The sequence below is a fragment of the Anthonomus grandis genome, chromosome 8 (genome assembly GCF_022605725.1).
Source record: "Anthonomus grandis grandis chromosome 8, icAntGran1.3, whole genome shotgun sequence".
NCBI lineage: Eukaryota > Metazoa > Arthropoda > Insecta > Coleoptera > Curculionidae > Anthonomus > Anthonomus grandis.
Window position 1 is genome coordinate 16,291,475 of NC_065553.1, and position 23,282 is coordinate 16,314,756.

General features: G+C 31.2%; 3 protein-coding genes across 4 annotated transcripts; 2 read left to right on the forward strand and 1 right to left on the reverse strand.

The window, feature by feature from the left end:
* The first annotated feature begins 877 nt into the window (after positions 1 to 877).
* On the forward strand, positions 878 to 9,846 carry LOC126739594 (putative uncharacterized protein DDB_G0279653). 2 transcript variants are annotated; one of them, XM_050445351.1, is made up of 6 exons: positions 878 to 974; positions 3,753 to 3,849; positions 7,064 to 7,127; positions 7,181 to 7,492; positions 7,899 to 8,120; positions 8,176 to 9,846. In XM_050445351.1, exons 2-6 carry the CDS (start codon positions 3,771 to 3,773, stop codon positions 9,830 to 9,832), a joined length of 2,334 nt encoding a protein of 777 aa, XP_050301308.1. In that variant the 5' UTR covers positions 878 to 974; positions 3,753 to 3,770; the 3' UTR covers positions 9,833 to 9,846. The 2 variants fall into 2 exon arrangements, with proteins under 2 accessions (XP_050301308.1, XP_050301307.1); XM_050445350.1 differs by having other exon boundaries at positions 882 to 974; positions 3,643 to 3,849.
* A 1,232-nt stretch (positions 9,847 to 11,078) lies between these two features.
* Positions 11,079 to 14,064, forward strand: LOC126739596 (uncharacterized). The gene is made up of 3 exons (XM_050445353.1): positions 11,079 to 11,439; positions 11,498 to 11,652; positions 13,698 to 14,064. The coding sequence occupies exons 1-3, from the start codon at positions 11,081 to 11,083 to the stop codon at positions 13,916 to 13,918; spliced, it is 735 nt and encodes a 244-aa protein (XP_050301310.1). The 5' UTR covers positions 11,079 to 11,080; the 3' UTR covers positions 13,919 to 14,064.
* Positions 13,985 to 22,944, reverse strand: LOC126739595 (transmembrane protein 120 homolog). Its single transcript, XM_050445352.1, has 7 exons — positions 22,742 to 22,944; positions 22,534 to 22,652; positions 19,696 to 19,866; positions 19,324 to 19,634; positions 16,662 to 16,885; positions 14,249 to 14,401; positions 13,985 to 14,190 (listed from the first exon to the last, which is right to left on the reverse strand). Exons 1-7 carry the CDS (start codon positions 22,796 to 22,798, stop codon positions 14,146 to 14,148), a joined length of 1,080 nt encoding a protein of 359 aa, XP_050301309.1. The 5' UTR covers positions 22,799 to 22,944; the 3' UTR covers positions 13,985 to 14,145.
* Positions 22,945 to 23,282: the final 338 nt, after the last annotated feature.

The window sequence follows — 23,282 nt, forward strand, 5'->3', positions numbered from 1 at the left end:
GTGACTAGAGAACACAAATCCAAAAAAAAATGATTGGGTAAATTAATGTTAGTATAAAGTAATTCTCTGAGTATTAAAATGCAATCACTCGGAGGTATGCTCGGAAATAAGTTAGTAACATCAAAAGATAAGCCAGGATTCAACTATAAGAGAATAGTTAGTGTTGAATAGTTGTGGTGTTGTGTTAGTGTACACTTGATAATGGTTGGAGATACTTCCCAATTGACACGTGGTGGTAAACTTAGAATAAACGCAATGGAAGTTCCAAAATTAATCTCTACTTAAGTGGGAGAACAATTTTAAAAATATTGCGGAAAGATACATTGAAAAACGTATTTATTTAATTTAAGAAGGTTATTTTAGCCAGAAATAATTTAAACACCTAAACGTTACAGTCCTGTGCATTCACTTTTTATATAAAAAAAGGTGTATAAAAAATCTAATTATGATAGATTCATTTGAAATCCATTATAAGCTCATGACAGTGAAAATTAATGATACATGGTTCAATCTTCCAAATAGCTTTCCCAGATCCATTTCTACGTTTTGGTCCTATTATCAGTGAATGCCTCAATAGTAAAGATTATATTACATCATATAATTATAATTTGTAGTTTGTAGAAGCCGATCACGAAAGCCTCATCAAAGTCCTAACCTAGACCGGAAGTTTCCGAAATTCTAGCACGAAATATGGGAAAGCATCATCGTCCGTTCCCCCATACTCAGTGCGTGCCTGTAGTTTGGAAATTTCAAAATCGGGTTAACAACCCGAAGGAAATGTGTTGGTTTTCCATCTCCATGGGCAACCGGCTTCGATCAAATGGCCGCTGAATTTCCCGCATGTGGTTGGTGTTTCATACTATTCGCAGTCTACCCGCGGGAATTTGTGGGTTTTTAGTTCCTTACGTGACCATTATTAGCTTATTGCTTTTTTTGGTTTTTTTTTCGTGATCTTGGTGACTTAGTTTTTGAAGGTACTTATACTGGAATTTAGTTAAAGTAATTTCATTTAGGACCTAAGAGTTAACTTAGAATCACATATTACGAACTCACAATGATATCTTACCCTTAAATTCATTAGACTCTTTGTGATCATTTAAAAAATCACTTGAAAAGCTTTTTACTGGTATATATTCATACAAATGCATAAATAAAAATTAAGCTTTTTATGTAATATGTGTTAGAAATTGGCACATATTAAATTGGCAAATTGAAGTTTTAGTAAACCTTTATTAGCTAGGGAAGCTTGCTATCATGCATATTTTTATTTCTAATGCCATGTATATGTATACTTAATTGTTCCCTGCTGTAAGACACATATATTAGGCTTATTATAATTAAAAGCAATGCAGAAATCAATGAGGGTGCATCTTGCAATTCTATTTTAAGTCTCTATTTAGGCGGTTGAGTTCCAAATACGAAAAACACACCCATAAGTATTATTCCGTTAATTTTTAATATAAAATTAAATTAGGTGTTTATTTGGGTAAAATAAAATGTGAAGCCCTTAGATATTTAAATGTTTCAACTGCTAATATTTACACTGATTTAAGCTTTCAGAATGAATCCATCACCTAAGTCCCATAATATATTTAAGATTTCTATAATTATAGAGAGTTTGTATTAAAGGATCTATTCAAGTTTTTTCGTATTTATTAGTCGTAGGCAAGGGATCGGTTTTTCCAATAATATTTCACCTTCAAATCTCTTTAACTCCATGCTTTGTGTTTCAGAAGAATAGTTCAACAAGTTTTTGAGATGTTGAATTTTAAAGTGAGTGACTGCCTTAAAGATTTAGTAACGCCCTATATAGTCCACTATATAAATAATTTGATTACTCCAAGATAATTATTTTAACTGAATTTGAGAAGCAAGACTGTGAACGTGAAGTGGTTTGAACATCATTTAAAAAGCGGAATTTTCTGAATATTATGCTTTTCAAATTAAGTCATTCTGTTTAGTTTTTGAGGCATATACAATGCTAGTGGAATTCTGTTCTAAATGAGACTAACTAATTTATTATTAATTACTAATTTATTGTTAGGTACTGTTCTTATTTTTGCCATTGACCGTAATACTCATAAAATATATAGGGGTTTGTAAAGAATAACTAGGAGTTCCTTTCACTTACGGGTCTGCACCAAAATATGCAGATATACTTTACTACATATTAAATTTTAGAGACATTTACTAGTCCATATTAAAAAAAACTAGATGTACGTTGTATTTTCAATTCAATTTAATCAAAAATCAATATTTACAAGTCCTTACAATATTTTCTGGTTTTAAGGTACCCTGTATAAAATCTTTTCAATTTTTATAGGAATTGCTTAATTAAGTGCAACTAACCATACAAAATAAAAGTTATGAAATAACTTTTAAGCAAATAATATATACACAATAACCAAACAAATCCTATTATATAACCAAAATGAAATTAATGAGCTGCAACATAAAAAATATATCATACGGGTACTAATATAAGATTACAAAAATTGTACCATCATTGGTACCGTGTTATTATTATTTTCAAGGATTTAACATAAAAACCTATTTTTTTCTACACATCTCGTTACATAACACCATATTTCATCGAATGCATTATCTATATGCTTGTATTCATTATTTTTAAACCTGTCTGTTGATAAAACTGATGCAACTTTCTTTTTTTTTTAATTACTTGAGTTATAAGTGCACGTACTTCAATAATGATGAGCAAAATATAGAAAAGTCTTCAATATTTTCTATATTTTATGTTGGTTCTTTAATTCAACAGCAAATTTTGTTGAAATATTTATTCAATATTAATTGGTAATTTTTTTTAAAATCACAGTTTTTGGGTAAAAATATTAAAATTTGTCCCAGATTCTGATATACTGAGAATTTTAACCTTACAGCTTCGTTTTCAGAGTATGTTCTGGTTTCAATGTTCCTTTTACATTCTAAGTATATTCCATTTTTGAATATTATTCCAGAAAATATTGTTCAAATATGACTCATAACATATTTTATTCATGTGCTTGTGGTATTATAAATTCCTGGAATTCAAATAATATTTTCTTATCTAGTGTTGACTCAAGTAAAATTGAATTGGGTAATGAATTCGCACTTTTTATTCCTAGAAAATTCCCTAATGAACTTAACCAAACTTGAATTAATTGCATGTAACTTCATTATAAAAATATCATAAAAATAGTTAATGTTTCTTTAAACATATCATGGGAACAGTTGGTTAATAATTAGTCTGAGCATCCTTAAATGACAATATTAATTTATTTATTACAAAGACATTATTTATTTAATTACTTTTTTTGAAATGTTGGACCATGAAGATCAAACGACTCCTATCGCCATTATCAAAAGTTCGATATGCCATATTAATTCAAAACACTTTTTATACCAGATAATTTCAAGGGCGAAAAATAGGTTTCATTATAATTTGATCCGCTTTATATACGCTCCAAAAACAGAAACACCACACTTATTATTAATACTGATATGACCTCATTTGTAAAAAACGGGTTATCAAATAAAAGAAAAATCAGAAACATTCGCGTGACTCTATCAACTTTCTTATGCTAAACCGGACTTCTTAACTCGTTTTCTCCCTTTTTTGTAATTATAATGTAAATGGGTTTCTAGGAAGCGGGTTAATGGATTTATGTATCACTATATTCAAGAATCTAGAACGTTCAATTTTTTTTTGCTTAAACATAAATACATTTTCTAAATTCATGTGCCAAAATCACTAGTTACAATGAGTGGCAGCGATGACACATCCAGTTACTTTCTGTAACCAATCCATGTCCCTGGTGGAAAGAAAAAAGCAACAGTGGGCTCGAGAAAGAGGTAAGTTAATAGCACTAAAGGCCTTGTATAATTTTTTAATGTTACATTATAGGTTTTATATTGATATTCTGATTGCTGTTAGTAAAAAGGTCAAGTTAAAGGTTTCTATATACGTTCCCAGAATATAACATGTAATAATGCTGTCCGTTAGTAAGAAAATATCGATTTTGGTTTGAACGTATTTACATTTTAGATGGATAAGGGAAAATTGAGACTGGGCGAACCAAGAACATTCATTATTTAAATAAACTATGGACCTTGATATTGCGACAAAATAAATAATAGATTTCATATTTATGAGGAGATCTACTATCTTAGTAGTGCAAAAAAACCTTTAATTAAAACCATTAATAGCACAATACATAATATTCAAATGAAATAGGAAAAAAAGATATATTTGAGTTCAATTTGTAAGCAACCTAACTTTTTTGCAAACATCAAAAAATGACTGCACAAATTGTACTGAAGTAAATAACAAGTAACAACTGAATTGATAAACGTCTGTCCAGTGCCAATAATATTAATATTTTTTGCTAAATATTTAAGCCAGTCTTAAGCAGCACCAGCGCGTCGTCATTTAATAACTTCCGAATAATATGAAGAAAAAAGATTTCATGTAGCATATACCGAGTATCTTAGGAAAGTGGTTCACTCCTATAACTTTTTAATTTTTAAGTTAAAAAAATGGAATTTGATACGTGGGTGTAGCTTCCAAATTGAGACTGGCTGAGGTATTCAGTTAAGTTAACTACACCCACTTACCAAATTTCATTTTTTAACTTAGAAATTAAAAAAGTTATAGGGGCGAACCACTTTCCTAAGACACCCGGTATACATTTGTTGTTGAGGGAAATATTTTATCCGACACCCAATATGGCTTTAGAAAAAAAATTGTTATCTCGATAGCATTAACTAAAATTTGCATGTTATACGGCGATTGACAAAAAAATGTATTAGTGCTTTTGAACTTCCAAAGCATTTAGACAACTAGCACACAACTAACTATGCCTCTTCACCAAAGTGTATTATTTAAACGTAGCTTTTCATAATACGCTGATTTCTTTTACAATGGGATCTGATGAACTCTTGGATCTCGAAATGGTTCAATTTTAGAAGAAATACAAGCATTATTTGTTTGCTATAAATAATGCTAGCACATATGTTCCTAAGCATCTACGAAAAATTTTCAGTGATCATTGAGTTTGACAACATCGATTCAAGAGAAATTCGTAAAATATCGGAACATTTGAATACGATCACATATCGCCTTATTATAAAAGCATTAATTGGCTTCAAATGGGAGATCGTAAGGTCTATGGTACGCATATTGTATACTTTTTAGGCATACAAATCTGCTATATATATATAGCAGATATATATTATAGCCTGTTTTTAAGTTGATAGAGATAATTTATTTATTTATTGGTTATTTTTCAAATATAAATTATTTGATTTTTGTATAGTGTATAGTATTTTTTATTAACTCTTAGGATATATATTTCTGTTGATTTTGGAAAATTATAGGCTCCTATAAATTGGGTCAGTAAAATAGCTGTCAGATTCTAGCTTTGAGCGTCAGTCCACTGTTTTGTTTATACATTATTCTTGTGAAAACTCAATGAAATATAATGCAGTATTTATTTACATAAAATTAATTACTTAGGGCTTTAGGACATCTTTAACATATATTTATAATGTCTTGAAAAAGAAATTTTTAAGACTTCCTTAAGATATATTTGTGCTCTATAAGCAATATTCCTTGAAAGTTATAAAAAAATTTGAATCATTTGAAAAAAAAAAATGATGTAACTTGGACACTGCCACCTAAAGAGATCCATATTTCTTAAAATATAACTTCGACCGATTTAAATCATGAATAATTAGCATTTATTACATGTTTTCCTTTTTAATATTTTTCACATTTTCGACCCTTTGCTGACAGAACATTTTGAAGATTAATATTATTTTACAATTTATTATTTTAATTAATGATTTGGAAATCGTACTTTTCTATACAGGGTCTTCCATTTTAGTCCCACCACGCGAATAACTCTAGAAAAAAGGGTAATATCAAAAAAGGCCTTTACGAAAGTTTGGTATGGTTGTGTAGAAGTACCGGTGACTTTAAAGTTCATTTTCAAGATGTTTTGAAATTTAAGGTTATTTTCTTAAATAGAATCGCCTATTTCTAATGCATGATTCAGAATAAGCAAAAAAAATTATGTTTAAAATAGTATATAAAGGCCAAATCAAGGACAAATGCTTAGAAATATTTTTCAAATTTGCTTTTCTAACAATGACAAGGGTCAATTCAAAGTCAAATGCTTTAACAATAATTGTCAAGGAGCGGTTGTTTAAAAGGGTTTTTTTAGGGGAGAATAAGCGTAGAAAAAGAAACCTCTGACAACGGCGTTACTGCTTTGAGCCCATTTTTTAACGTCATTTGTTGGACAAAGGGATTAAAAATACAATAGCTAGAGAACTTCTTATCCAGGTGTCATAAATTGAAAAATCAATTATTAACATATAACAACGATATTAAATTTACCATTGTTATCCACAGATATTTGAAGATAAAAATTTAAACCAGAATTTTCCATAAACAGCAACGCGGATAAAAAAATAATACGTAAAACTTTTCGCTCTTCCCAAATTTGACATCAAAGATAATAATAATAATGTATTTATTTAGCTTCAGCTACAACGGTAATACATAATATAGATAATATAATACATATTTAAAACTTAAATCAATAAAAAAAAATAAATTACAAAAAATGCAAATAAATTGAAAAAAGTGTGTGCTTGTAGGTGATCATACAAAATGTAAACAAGTAAATGTAATAACGATTATGGCAAACATATGCAAAAAACACAAAAAGTCTCACATGCAGAAAAAGTATAAATAAAACTTAAGCCTAAAATAAAATAGCAAAAATAAAACACAATACGATATAGGCAAAAATCTTTGACTTCCAAATGAACTTGGACCTCAAGCTGAACAAGATTCGAGGTCACAGTGATTTTTTTCCCCATCGACTCTTTTGTAGAGGTAATTTTGTGATCATTTGTTTTTACAAGTTATTTGTTTGTATTCCACTAGTTCTTGAAATTTTGGACTTCAAGGAAGTATATTCTTTGAAGATAAAACATCCTCAAAAATATTTGTATAAGATAGTTGAACACATATATACAAATTAAAATATAATTTCAGAGGAACTGGCGAGACTAGGAGGACAACATCGAGAATACAGTTCTTTCGATAGAAACTACGACCGGTAACTTAGATAGAAAAGACCAAATTAAAAATCTTAAAATCATTCTTTATTAGTTCGAGGTATGGTTCTAAACATTCCCTAACCCAAAAAGAGCAGCAGCAACTTCCTCCGATAACTTCTGGCGAGCGTAGGGGAAGTTTACCTCCTCTACATCAAAACCAATTCAACTCAAATTACCGACACGATAATAAGTACGATAAGGGCGAGAGAGGGGGTGAAACTTCCGGATATGGAAGCGACAACTATCCCACTCCTGATTATAAGGAACGCAATCTTCCATCCACTAATAATAATGGTCAGTGGAACGGAGGTAATCAGCAAAACCAAAGTGGGTACGAGTCGTCTTCGAGCTATAGAGATGATCGGTAAGTTACTTTCAGAAAGTATTTAATCACCAATAATATATGAAATTATTGGATGAATAACGGTTGTACCTCAAAAACTTTCTGATCTAGAGCCACTTAACTACAACCCCTATTAGGGATATTGACACTAGACTTCCTAAAATCTATTTCTGGATATATTTTCGCTCTCGCGGTACCTCTCTCACCATATCACCGACTTTAATGCGTGTCAAATCGACGTAAACTGAATTTCCGCAATATTGGTCCCATCTGCATCACCCAACCAGGAAATAATATAGACACACACAAACTAGGTCAAGGAAACATTAATCCAGTCAAGTTACAATAAATTTTTGATGACGGCCCTTGTATCGATTAAACATTCCCTATTATTCCTTTTTTTCTTAATTTTAATTCCCTTTTTCAGGCCTAAATGGGGCGACAAAGGAGTGGGGATAAACAACTTCTGGCAGCCTAAAGAGGAATCATTCGATAAAGAACAGACAAACGAACCTCCAAACTGGGTGAAACGAGGCTTAGAAGTAGATGGAGCCATTGTCGTAGCGAACTCTTCACCTTCTATATCACCGGAACAGAGATATGAGGAAAACGAAAGACCTTGCACCGGCTCTAGTTCCTCTCAAACTAAGTACATCACCAATTTTTCTTTTTGCCTCAAGTTTACTAATTCGGATTTATTTTAGAACTTATATCCGGGGTCAAAACATACCCATAGATTCGGTAGAGCTGGCAGAACGAGAGCGCAAAAGACAAATGGCCATAGCTCACCAGGAAGCCGTCAGACAGCAATTACAAGAAAAAGAAAGGCAACGTCAAGAAGAAAAAGCGAGAAAACTTAAAGAAGAGCACGAGGAAGAGCTGAGGATAGCCCGAGAACAAGAGTTTGAGAGACAACGTAAGCTCGAAGAAGAAAGAGCCTTTCAAGAAAAAATGGAAAGAGAAAGAAAGAGGAAAGAAGCCATACAAGAAGCACTGGAAATAGCTGAAAGAGAAGCGAAACTTGAGAAGATGCGGCTTAAGATGCAAAAGCAGTGCAATAACTCTACAGTGGAACAAAATATTAGCGAAAATGTTGTTGAAAAGGAAAAATTATCTGTTTCCCCCACGATTTCTCACGCTGTAGACCAGGCATCGCCAACACCTCAAGATTCAGAGAAGATGAACAATTGTAAAGAAGCTAAACCACAAGCCAAAAATGACAATATCAAAAACGAAATTAACAATAACCTCTCCCAGCCAAATCCCAAGGCTTCACCTGCCAAAAGCACCACGAGCCTGCCCACTTCTCTAATCAGCAACCAAAGCCATAATTCGAACAACGAGAGAAGCTTAACTCCCATCATGCAATCACCAAGAAACCAAAATACAACCAACAATAACTTCTCACCAAGAAATGACCAGTTCACTTATTTTTTCCAGCCCACATTGGAGAGCCTCCAAAATATCCAATATGCTGTTCTCATACCTACTGCTCAGTATCCTATTGCGATTCCCATGAACATGCCTACTGCTCCGGAGAGAAGTAACATAGAATCAGCCAGAACTGAAAACAGAATATTAACCCCAACAAGATATAGAAATAATGTGAGGAAATGTGATAGTAGCACTCAGACAGACACTAATCTGATTTCGGCAAGATCTTCCTCAGAGACAACAGCTGAAGGTACTGAGAAATATATTTGTGATAAAATGAGCAACGTGGAGGTAGCGAGCCAAAGTAGAAGCAGAAGAAGTAGAAGTTCCAGTGTGGTAGAGAGACCCAAATGGGGAGCGAATCGACCCCCGACAAGGTACTTGAAGCAAAGCGAAAAAGATCCTTTGTATCAGAGAAGGAAGTTACGACAGAAGAGAGATAATTCCAATAAAAGTTATGACGAAAAGATTTCAAGTGATGACAGCCAGGCAGGCACTCCAGTACACTATCGGAAAAACATTTTGCCAGAAAACAGACGTTCCAGAGCGAGATGGCGAACGGAAGAGCGAGTTTTTAATGGGAATTTGAAGATGTACCAAAGGGAATTAGTACCATTAGAAAGTGATAAGGATCAGTTATACTTAAAATGCTGCTGCTCCTGTAGGTGTAAAAAACATAGATGTTCCGAAAATGTCACGGTTGATGTGCTCAAAATAGAAGAGCAAAATCCAAGAGATGACGAACAAAGATATCACTTGAGCAGTAGGATACAGAAAGACATTTCTTTGCCAGAGTTCGATGTCAACCGAGGACAAGGAGTTGATTTGTTGGGTGGATTGTCTACTCTCCATAATGGACTGCTTATGGAGCAAGAGAAATGGCAGGATAGTCCTAGAAGTCCAGGTTTATCACCACGTAGGGCTTAATGAATGTCTTAAATATGTTCTCAGTCAAACATAAATGTGACCGACAATAAAATAATGTGGAAAATGTACAGGTTTAATGGATCTGGTGAGATGGATGTAATATTGAGTCTGTTTGAGAATCTCTATAAATTAAACACAATAAAAGAAGAGTTCCAGAAGAGCATTTGATGGAAGAAATAGGGTCTTAGTAAGGAGTAGAGGAGAGGTCAAGAAAATAAGACATTATTTATGTCAATAAACATTATGGTGATATTAGGTGTATACATTTACAAACTACAAGGAATGAAAAAAAGAGTGTTGGATAATCAAGAGAAATTAAGTACTGTGAGGAAGTCCTAATCTTAATTCCAGTTGCCCATAAGTTAGTAAAACTTTTTAAATTCACAGTTTTTTGCAAGTCTTATGATGTACATACTGCTGCTCTTACACAATTAAAGGAACCAAGTACTGAATCAGAATTGAAAGTTAAGAGAAAAGAAAGTTAATTCCATTAAGGTGGTAGAGCAAGATCATGAACGGAAGGAGTTTTTAATAACATTTGTTTTAAATGGCTAAAAAATGTATTTTTTACGATTCCTCAAAAAAAATACGTGAAAAGCTGGGAAGACATAAGTAATTATTACAAAAGACTGGAAAACGTATCATTAAAAACCTGGAACAAAAATAAATTTTATGACGTTAATAATTACTCCCAAAAGACAGGACATATGCGAAACAAAAATTCCAATTTCTGAACGACATTAAATGCCTGGAACAGAATAATTTCTTATAAATACTTATTATACATGTAATAATCAAGTTGGTCTAAGGATTTCATTGACTTACCTACAGGCCATAAATTAAAGGAACCAGGTGCTGCAGAGACTATAAATTATAATGATAAATTTATATTAAGAAAATTATTGATGAATTGTGTGAAAAAAGTAATTGTAATAATAGTTTTAGACATAAATTGCAAGGAGTTCTTTGCTATATAAATTATTAGGGACTGTGCCTTGTTCTGTAGCTTATTATAGACATTTTAAGGTACATTTCTGTGATATTTCAAGAAACTTTAAGTATTACATATTGCATAGGCTCTTCGAACTAAAACCACATATCTTTGTTTGATTTTGTGAACCAGGGAACAAGAAAGTAAGGTTTTTGGATTGCTGTCTTCGCTGCCAACACTCAAGATGTCACTCTCAAATGTAACTAAAAATTCTAACATGAAAATCCTTTTATATTATAGACTAAAAGACCAAAAACATGGCAAAACTGGACGATTTCTTACAAAAAAAGAAAGAAACCGCGCCAATTTTGGACCTGTCCAAGGCAACGTGTAGTTCCAACGAGGAGTTTCGTCGCTTACTGGAAAAAGTGCCAGACTTCAAAATTAAGCCAGAAAAAGTATCAACGGAAAACATTAAAATAAGAGATAAAGCTTTTACGTTTAAATCCGGCAAAAAGGATCTGAAAAATATGAGAGAGCCGTATTTATTTATGAACCCTTTGCCTGTCGAAATGCAAGAGTTAAAAATTGATGACTTGGCGGGGGTTTCTATTGATTGGAGGATGTTGACTACTAAGAGACCGAAAAGTAGAGTCGAGGAGAATTATTTCTCTAGGTAGGGGTCCTTGAATTTCAATATTTGCATTAATTATAATCTGAATGATTAATTTTAGATTGGTAGAATTGGGAAAACTCCAAAATAAGAGCAGGGCGGCTGAGAAGAGGCAACTTCAATTAGATCCGCAGACCCGTAAAAGTAAAAATAAAGCGGGAGTTGTCGAAATGAGAGTGGTGTCCTGTATTGAATGCGGAGAAGACTTTTGTAACGGTAACGTTTAAATAAATATGTTAAAAAAAATTATTAGACATCGTGACATACCATCAGTTTTATTAAAAAAATTGTGTGTTCCTTAATCAAATCCCTACATTAATTATTTTATCTCTGTTTTGATTCCCGATGTTTTCCAGACTTGTGGAAAGTAAGTTCCTTGATTCCTATATAAAAGAGGGAATAGGAATGATATTACCAACTACAGAATTATTGCCAGTGTAATCGGAATATAATTATAAATCAGCATAACGGTTTTTCTGAAGGTAAATCTACCCTAACTAATTTGCTTACATCAGCAATACTTGTTAAATGCATTTGAGAACCTTGGTCGATTGGATGTTGGACAGAGTGAACCATAGATTCTCATTCCAAAGTTGTGTGCATCTGGGTAACAGTCGTTTAAAGTGATATAGTTTTTTATCAAATTATTCAATTGGTGCGTATAAATAACATAATTACTTCCAGAATAATTACTTTCAGAAAATCCTAATTTTTTCTCCGGTCTGCGTCAAAGCTACCACATAGTGTCTATTTTATTAATGACTTTTGTTGTCATTCGTCAATCAGATTTTTTTTTTAATTGTTCAAGGGGATAAAATCCGCTGATGTGCAAGTTTTACAAGCTGATGTTGATATTATTTTTTTATGGTCAGTAAATAATCGTTTGGAGCTAAATATTAAAAATCTGTTATTCTTTCTCCTGAATGATTATCTTGAAATTATCCATCTCTGATGAGATGTAGCACTTAAATGCTCCAACATCAAAGTGCTGCAATTTATGGCTCCTATGGGGAGGAAAAGTAATCATATTTATCTCATTGCTCCTGAAATAATTTATTGCATGAATGGTTTTGTTACCTGCGTGTCCATCCATTAACAGCAAAACCGAGTTTTCTTTGGATAGCAGAAAATACTTAACAAAATGATTTAGGAATTTAAGCAGCAAATCAACACTCCAACCTGACGGATGACGCTGTGTTGGGAAATGCTCCAACTTAAATTGAGGGTTAACTTAACGGAGGATTAATTCTTGCTAAATAGATTTTTGGATTGGATAACTAAGAAATGGAGGAATAAATGTTCCAGCTGCACTCACTTATGGTAGCTATCAGGGTAATCTTTCTTTCTGCAGAAGTAATTCGGCCAATTTGTTTAAGGCCTTTTTCTGCAATAACCTTTTTAGGCTTTTACATAATAGAAAGTCCACTTTCGTCTATGTTAAAAATACTGGACAGTGGAAATCGATAGTCTTCCGTAGTATTTTGCAAAATAGGGAAAAAAACGATTCACTTTTTCTTTAGGAAGCCTGTGACTTGAGTCATACTAGTAGCTTCGACCCTTAGAAGTAGCTTCTAAGGGTCCTAATGTCAAATGTTCAGCTCGATTAAATGAAATTAGCCAGTCTCTACCCACAATTATTTTTTTATTAAATGGATGCGGAAAGTCATTTATTTCTGCACCTACTGGAAGGCCAGCACTATAAAACTTTTTTTGTAAACTTACAATATGATTTCTTAACTCCTGTCTTTGTTATTTATTAAACACTGGCTTGAATCGGCCCTTCATGTTTTTTCAGGAATATCTTATTTGTGCAAACAATAGCGAATTCTAGGAACGCCATATTTTTTGGCAATTGCACTAAGGTTTGAATTCGGCAATTTTGGTCTAAAAAGTTATCCCGTGTCAAAACTGCCCTTCCCACTATGCAAATTTTATTAAAATGCATAAAAACACTAGATAGAAGTTTTACTTACTAAGTATTACGATTTAGTTATAAACACGAAGTCAAACACATTTAAGAAGAAAAAAATTAAAAACCATGCACTTTTTTAACAAAAATCTTACTTAAATAAAACTCAATGCTTAGACTGGTGCGTGAGTTTTTTGAACAAAACCAATTCCGAGTAAAGCGCATTGACAAAATTGCCTCACGTTCCCCTATATTTTATTTTATTATTGTAAATTTTCTCTGCCGTTGAAATAAATTAATAAATATTGAATGATGGGTAAAAAAAATTAATTAAATTTATAATGTATTTTAGGAAAAGTTTGCGGTAAATTTGGATACGATTCTTTTGCCAGGCAAACCGAAGCACCAAAGACATCTCAAAAAATATTATCACCCGAATCAGGCGAGAAAACTAAGAAAAAAATTAAAAGAAAATCCCGATCTAAAAGTAAAACTAAGAGAACTGGGAGAGGAAAATCTAAATCCAAGAGTCCCAAGAAGAAAAGTCCATCAAAACCCCCAAAGGGAAAATAAAACGCCCATATTATTAATATTTTAATTAGTTTCTTGTGCTAAGAAGCAATAAAAATAGTAACAAAATTTAAAATAAGCGTTTTAATATTCATTACTTTTGATTTACAATAAAATAAATTAAATAATAACCTAAATACTTACACAACCCAAATATGTATTTAATATATATTAATAGAATACAATTGTTTTAATTACCTACTAGTTACCTGAACTAAAAAAAAATATTCCTACTCCAATTTTTTGTCTTCGCTCTGTTTTTCACTTTCCTCGTTCTAAAAAGTATTAAATTATAAACAATTTGCTTAAAAATAAAATTAGTCAGAGACATACTTCTTTACTATACAGCAACTGAGAGCTCAATCTTTGGCTCATTATTCTATATTGAAGCTTTACTCTTTCATGCAATTTAATCGGTATAACCATTATTGTGGTAAGAGTATTTCCCAAAAATAGTATGAAGAACATTGCACATAAAACTGGAACCTGCAAGAAAATTAGAATTTGTAAATCTAGAATTGCAGTAAGATTAGCATAATTTATTTTACGATTAAAATCAATTAATTTTCTTCAATAGAATCGATTTTCCTGTTTTTTTTTGGTAAATTTATATTTTTTAATACGTGAATAGGAAATAGAGCTCAATCGGGAGGTCTGTGTGTTTCTGTGAGAAACTGAATACATTCTAATAAATAATTTGATTTTTTTGTTTAAATTATGCCTAACTTTTGAAATATGTTCCATAGATACTTACGCACAATTAAAGTATTGTGCGCGGGCGCATTATCCTGTTGGTACCAACAGTTTTTAAGTTGCGATAATGCTCCGAAGTAAGGGAATTGTAAAAAACAGGGACTAATGTCTCTAAATCTTCCAAAAATCCCAACCCACATATTAAAACCAAGACGGTGCTGTTGTCTAGCCACTCACTGTAATCGGGGATTGTCTGTTGACCAATAATGGGTATTTCTCCGGTTAAAAATTCCATTACTTGTAACCATACGCTCACCCGACCGGATAATCCTATGGGGAAATATTTCATCTTCCTGACACTATTCACACAATGTTCTTCGCCTTTCCTCGTCTAATTTCTGTTTTCTCAAAGTGAAATGGGCAGTAGACTTCGGTATTCCAGTGGTATTGTCAATTTTCAGTTACAGCTAATATTGCAGTATTTTCTTTTTCTTCAATGCAAGGCTTATTTCTTGATAATACTGGTTTCTTGAATGCACCATACTGCTTAAGATTCTGATGATTTTGTGATGGTTTCTGGAAGTTTTTTTCTCTAGATAGCCATTTAAATGCATATGGCCAGTATCAACGGGATTGCTGTAGCATATAATATAACATTTCAACATATCACACTTTTCCTCAGGTAAAAAAGCACGTTCCATTTTGTAACATAAATATAGCAACAAGACGCCAGAACAAAATTCAGTCGTGTGATATATAGTTTTATAATCGCTTATGTAGTAGCACCTTTAGTAGTCAATGCACAAGTAGCATATATTGTCGTCCTACCGACTGCGCCATGTAGGCTGTTTTAGAGTTTGAGGAGAGAAATAATAGAATCTCTTTCTGATGGGATGACAACTGATCTATTTTATAAAAATGAGTGCTATACTCATATATGTCACTTGTAAATCTGTATTGACATATCTAGGTACTAAAGGTGCTTCTACATAAGAGATTGTATTTCTATGATTGTCAAAGCACAGTGTCAATAAAATTATTTTGACATTATCGCGTCATCATTTCACCGCCTACTACACCAACAAATTTGGAATAAAAACCCATTTTTGTCCCAGTTAATTTTAAGTTTTAGAAGTTGTTTTAAAAGTTGTTTTTCAAGATATCCTGGAACCTCTATTATACCCTTATAAAAACTGTCAATTTAGTCCTGTGTTGAACCATAGCCCTTGTCAGCGATTTATAAACATAAATATCGATTTCTTGCATTTGAAAACTACCTGGAATGCAACGCACTTTTTTTAACGAATTTTCAACATTCAAAAAATATTAAATTGAATTTAATTTGAAATAATTTGTTATAAATAGATCAGATCTAGGTTTTAAATTTTGCCCGTAAAGTTTTATGCATAAAATATGTAAAAGAAGTTTTATATGACATTATTTTAATAAAACACAAATGTTTTACAAACAATACACAATCCAACGATTAGCATTGTTCTTAAAAATTCAATCTTTTATGAACAACACGGTTGCTGAATGAAATAAAAATAAATTTTTGTAAAATTTTAACCCTGTCTTGTACTTACCCAAGGAAAGGAAAAAATATGTTGCAGACATTTAGAATTTAAACAAGCTGTTAGTTACATTTAATATTTTTTAAGTAAAAATATAAATTTGTACCACTGTCTTAATATAATTGTAAAGAAAAATTAAGTTCTATGCTAAACAAAGTTCTATGCTTTATTATAAATTGGGATATGTTTTTTTCATGAAAAAATCAGATAAAATCGCGACTTTTTTCCATTTTATTTAAAACACCTTACTTTGATGGAACTGAAATGATCTAAGATTTTTAAGCTCTTTAGTAATTTTACATAACTTTATTTTAATTTTTCTAATATGCCCAATAAACCCTTGTCTAGATCTTGATATACTAAATATAGACCAGACAACAGATATTCAGTTACCAATACACCATCCGACTGAACTCTATTTTCTATTTGCTTACCAAATATTACAACAAATAAAATATACCCAAAACATGTCTACTTACATGCCATGTTGCACTGGGGTAAAAGCTTAACTTATATAAGGTGTAGGCATTATAGAAGGTGAAGATGTAACCAGCAAACAAAAATGGATAGAGGAAGCTTAACCCTCTCCACATCCAAGAATGAAAACCTTCGATCGTTATATCCATGTTATGTCTCTCGCCGAGGGCTTTCAACCGGTAGAGGACGCCCCGTTGGTATCTGAATTGTAGATATTGAACGAAACCTGGAATTTGGATCCAAAGCATAAATTAGAAAATAGAAATATAAAATTATTATTATAGATACCGTTAGTTATATTAAGTTATTTGTAGTTTAAGGAATGTGTAGTATAAGCTTGTAAAGAAATTTTGAAAGCATACAGCATATTGTTGACACACTAAAAAATCAACTCCTCTTAATGTTGTTTACATGATCTTTTAAGGGTAGGCCCTAAATAAGGCAAGTCCCTAGCTTACTCTTTACTGATGGTTTTAAGTTATGTAGGTAGATAATAATGATGAGGCAAGATCTTAATCATGTTTTTAATATGTAGTTCACTGAAATGTATGCTAGTAACTGTTATGTGGCAACTAAAATATTTCATTGAAGTTTATAGTATAGGTGTATTTTGATTGTAAGCAAATATGAAGTACGGGATCTGAGAGTTAAATCATAACATAATTTAATTTTAATAATCCAATTTTAGGCACTTGTGACACCTTATGTGCTGTCTAAGATGTCATGTAAACCTAGGTTATTTCAAATTATTAAATCAGATAAATTGAATGTTTATTTCTTTAATTAACAAATTTACAATTAAAAGAACAAGAACAAATAGGTGAAGAATAGGTCAGCATATGGATAATAAAGTGATCAAAATTTTCTTATAAATTAATACATTCTTAACCTAAGCAATACAATTATATAAAAAAATCATTGATACGGTAACAAACTTTATAAATTAAAGTCTTTCACTTCAAACACTTAAACACATTTATACTCTCATTTAAATGTTTAAAAAGTCTAAAGCAAATAAAATAAAAACTTCTTTGGAAGGTTGTATGATTCGGTTATTTGGTCATCAACTTCTGAATATAATATTGATTTAACAGGTTTTATTACTATTACATATATTATTATCCTTATTTTTTTTTTAGTATGAGTTATTATTTTTGCTATTTATTTTACTAAGAATTTTTATTTATATGTAGTGTAAACTTTGGATTTACAAGTAATTTTCTAAAGTATAATGTTTGGGAGGTTTAGGTACCATGTAGGCTAAGGCTTACAGTTCTGTGGGACTACGTCACGAATAACATTAAGTGTCAAATATAAAATCACGCCTTAATACAAATCTTATTGCCAATAGACATACATTCAAAATTTATTTAACAGTTATCTTCTACAATTTTTCACCGATTTGGATAATTTTTATACTAAAACTTTCATAAAGCAAACCTACTGTAAGACTTTTTTTTAAATATTTAATAAATTTTGTTTTATTATAATTTAAATCAACAAAAACATGGATTAATGTAGCATTTTCTCTAAAAAAAGTCTAAATTGTAACAAATCCATAGATAATACACCATATAATACTGAACATTTTTTTTGCCACAGTGGGATAAAAATTTGAAGAACTACACCCGGAGCCAGTTGTACCTGTTTTGCAAAAAGTACTGTTTAAAATAGGCTATGGTGCGTTCATTTCTGCATTTATCCACACAGAAAAAATTTAATTTACACCTCAATGTATCAACAATAAAATACCATAATACTACCTATTTCAGTGGTTTGTGTTTTCTTTAAAAAATTCTTGATCTAGACATCATTTTATGATCTCCAAGATGGTGTAACCGTATACGCGTATATATGGCGTATTGCTATAATAATCATGAAAATCTTGAAAAAATCAAGGTTACAAATCGAAATTAACATTTTATATTAAATATGTTATTGGATTTGTCACTAATTTTAAAATCAAGTTAATTGCTTTAAATATATTTCCGTATATTTAGTTAACTGCTAATTAATAAGTTATAATTATAGAAAAGTTATTTAAATATGTCCATAAGTATTTTATACTCATTATATTACAAAATCATTAAACTAAGATGTTTATTATACGTTAGTTTTTAAATAAAAAAAGAATATACTAAAAAACATGAGCATCTCTCTGATAGTAATGTTGCAATATTACAAAATGTCAGTCTTTTTTAGGGGATATCTTACAAAAAGTACAAGATTTAGATATAAGGCATTTAAAGGCTTATGGCAATATTGATAAAGATACGAGAAAAAAAATGTTAAATGAGAAATTATTCATAAATCATATTGCCATATAAGACCATATATCACTCATAAATTCTTTATGCTAAAAAGAAATAATATATTTTCACTTTAATAGGATATTACCCTAATCAAGAAAAACAACAGTTTAATGGCTGATATTACCGTTATCATATTTTTTCCTAAACATTATACCTATTGTTCATAAACACCATGTACCAATGGCCAGGTCATAAATTACTCACATTAATACCAATAAAATAAATATTAGATATGTTTAGATATAGTGCTTTGAAAGCAAATAATTAAATGATAAAATTTGAATTACATTGTTGAACACTGTGCTCACAGAGTATTGATTATTATTGACAAAAATAGAAAACTCTTACTTACTTAGATAAATGTTGAACAACACAAACTGATTTCTAAATTCCAACCATGTATCATTATCCGGCCAAACAAGCAAAATTCCAGCTGCAACTGTGGAAAAGAAGTGATGGAACCTCCACCATCCTTTTATCCTTGATCCATTTAATTTTAAAATACTTTCCCTAATTGTTAGGGTACAGTAATACCACACCAACAAAAATATGTAGCTCAGTTCCAGGGCTCTGAATCTTATGCAATAATTTAAAATAGCCATTACAAAACATATACTACTCAGAATCAGTTTAAATTTTTCATACTCATCTTTATATTTGAACCTTAAAAGGGTTTTAAGTTATTACTTTAAATAATTCAAAACTTGTTTAAATATTTACTTACTTTTCTTCCTTATTTAAAATAGAAACATTAACATTTCCTAAAATTATCTTTAAATAAAGGCCATTTTCTTTTGGTAAGGTTTGTTCAATTTCATACAGTTGTGCTTTGCGAGTCAATATACTGTTTTCCAACTCGGCTATTTGTGCTTCATTTTCTTTTGTTTTGGGCATTCTAAAAAATAAATTTTATTTATTATTAAATTATGAGTTTGTTTAAAAAAGAAATTATTAAAAAACTACTAAAGAAATGATAAAAGTCTTAAGTCTGTAAAAGCCTAAGTTATTTGGAGATGCATTTTGCTTTGACTTATACAGTATTGGCCAAAAGTAGATAGACAAAATTATTTTTTATAAAACATCAATAAATTTGAGTAGATGTTGTCAGCTATTTAAAAATATTAATTCATATTAGGTTCTTTGTGCAAACATGAAAATATATTGCCCATTAAAAAAATTCTTCTGCACTGACAAAATAATTATTTTAATCCGCTGGGCAAAAATACATAAACAAGAAATTTCTTTATAATTCTTTTGATTTAACATTCCAAAAATAAAATCTTGTGACCAGTACCGTAAGTGCTTGTGAAAGTACATATTGTGTCTGTAACATGCAGCACATAGTGTTTTAAGTGTGCTCTAGACCACGTGCCTTTTTCTAATTCAGTAGTTCAGCAGTTTGATAATACAAAATTTTTGGGTACATTCATTGACAGAGAACTCAGATTTGAAGATCATATCCTCGGTACTTGCAAAAAGGTGTCTGCAGGTTGTTTTGCAGTCAGAGCGGCTACCCTGGAGCTTGGCATGCAGTTTGGAAGATCTGTATATTTTTCATTAATTGAATCCCACCTTAGGTATGCCATTTGCTTCTGGGGTAATGCAGCTGCCTACCTTCTACAAATGCTGCTTGTTTTACAGAAATGTGCTGTACATTACATCTGTGGGGCTAAACCAAGAGATTCTTGTCGCCCATTATTTATTAGGCTGGGCATACACACTGTCTTCTCCCTCTATATTCAGGAAGTGGCCTGCTTACTTTTTGCAAATCGCTTTAAATTTATAACCCCAAATCCAAGATACTTAACGCGCCAAGTGAACGATCTAAATCTTCCAATCCCCTCCTCCACATTTACTAAAAAAATCTATCTTCTACGAGGGAATCAAAATTTTCGGAATTAGGGACGCAACATGTATTGACACTTTTAAACGTAAATTGAAAATACTTTTGACCGAAAAATGTTACTATTCACTGGATGAATACTATGTCGACACATTCTAATTTTCCCTAAGTGTAAGTTTACAGTATTTGAATTTTATTTGATTTGTTTGTATGGTTTAAATTCTTTGCTGTCTTATACTTGAGGGGATAATTATGGAATTTAATTTACTTTTTATGTATTTTTTTTATGTATTGTTCTGATGCTTGTTTTGGAACTCGAGTGTGTATGGGGTGTAGTGGTTAAGTTTAGTGGTAGTAATTTAAGGTAGCTTTGTTTAGAACAATTTTTCTTTGTTAATAACAATAAAGCATGTTTTTTTTTTTTTTTAGTGAGAATATCGCCTCACCTATGTGAGGCTCAACATCAAGTCGAAATTACACAAAGATTTGATATCAAAAAGACCTCTGTTTGAGCAATAATAAAAAAAATATGAAAGGCCTGGATCGATTAAACCAAAAACAAAGTCTGGATTACCAAGAAAAATGAATAAAAGGGCTGTACACAAAATGATGCAAATAAACGCCAGTAACCCATTTATGTCTTCTCGTGAAATTCAAGGTGAACTAACCACTTTAGAAGTGTGCAATGGGTTTTCTAGAATGGTAAGAAGATTAGTCCAAGAGAAACTATTTGCATGTTAACCAGCAAAAAAAAACCCTCTAAGTAAAAAAAAATAATTTGAGCCAATTAGAATTTGCCTGTAGATATCTTGATTGGAGAAAACATCAATGGAAAAAAAATAGTTGTAGTGTCAAATCTAAGTTCAATTTATTTACATCAGATGGTATTTAGTTTGTACTCGCACTCCACAGTAAGGCATGGAGGAGGTTTGGTTATGGTGTGGGGTTGCTTCTCGGGTTTTGGTATGAGCCCTTTAAACTGCATAAATAGTATAATGGACACAGTGATGTATATTCTTAAAAATGTAATGCTGCTGTTTGTTGAAGATAACTTACCAATAACTTTTAAGTTTCAACAGGATAATGACCCTAAACATTCATCAAAGCTTGTGAAACTGTTTTTTGAAAAGGAACAAACCTCTTTTAAAGTGACCCTCTCAGTCTCCTGATCTAAATCCAATTGAAAACCTATAGGAAATTGTTGAACGAAGCATAAGGGATCAAACCTACTGAAACGCAGACAAATTATTCAGGGCCTTAGAGGAGAAATGGAAAAATATTGACCAACATTTTATAGAAAAGTTAATTGATTCAATGTCACATAGATGCCAATCTGTAATAGAAAATAATGGCTATTTTACTAAATATTAATGATCTAGGGATTTGTTTGTAACCATTTCTAAAATGTATTTGATTTGTTTTGTTAAGTAATATGGCAGGGACTGTGTTTATTGTCTATCTACTTTTGTCCAGCATAGTTACCTTTATTTATTATTCATCCCGGAACAGTTTATAACAAATTATATGCACAATTATAATTGCTTTTCAACATATATTTTCATACCTGGATTATAAGTTTCTGTTCATTCTTGTTTAGATTAAAAAATAATTTGCCTATTTACTTTTGGCCAATACTGTATGTATTCTTTTTTTGTGACTTAATAAAATTAAAAAAAAGGCCAAATAAATGTAACTAATTACAAAGAAATAAAAACCTACTTGCTTAATTTCTTGGTTATAATCCCTATTCGATACCTCTGGTGCTTGATGTGTTCTTGGCATTTTTTCTGATAGCCTGAGAGCTCTTCTAGGTGTTTTAAATATGCTCTGTTATGGGCCTTAAATATAACATAAAGAAGAGATTCATTTAAGTTATTAACAAAGAAATATATAAAAAAAAGTAGGTAAAAAGGACAATAAATCTAACCTCCAATTCCTTGAAATCGGTGTTTAATTCGTCCCACTCATCCAACACTTCGGACATTTTTTCGTTTTATTAAGAACTTAATACGACCAGCGCGGGGAACAAATTAATCGAAATTTTAAAACATTATCTCTGTTATCTGTCCACTGTAAACCACTTGAAAAAAAAAAGATTACAACTACAACAAATTGAATATTTGACTTTGGTTGACAGTACAAAGTTTATGACATTGACATAATCACACGTGCCCACGTCATGTTCAACAGTGTTGCCTGATTGAATTTTAAAGGCTACAGCCTACAGTAAAATTTAATTAATTCCTTGATTATTTTTATATTTTTAAAATTCGTGTTTTTCATTCAAGGTTTGTTGCATAGATGTATTAAGAAACTCTAGCTATTGTGTTTAATCAATTTATTCCAAGAAAGCTCATTAAAAGCTCGAATTTTCCTAAATGGTTTTCTTCATATTGCAAGAAAACTAGTCATACATAAAACCACCAACAAAATCTGAGGCTGATCACTATATATTTTCTAACTTATAA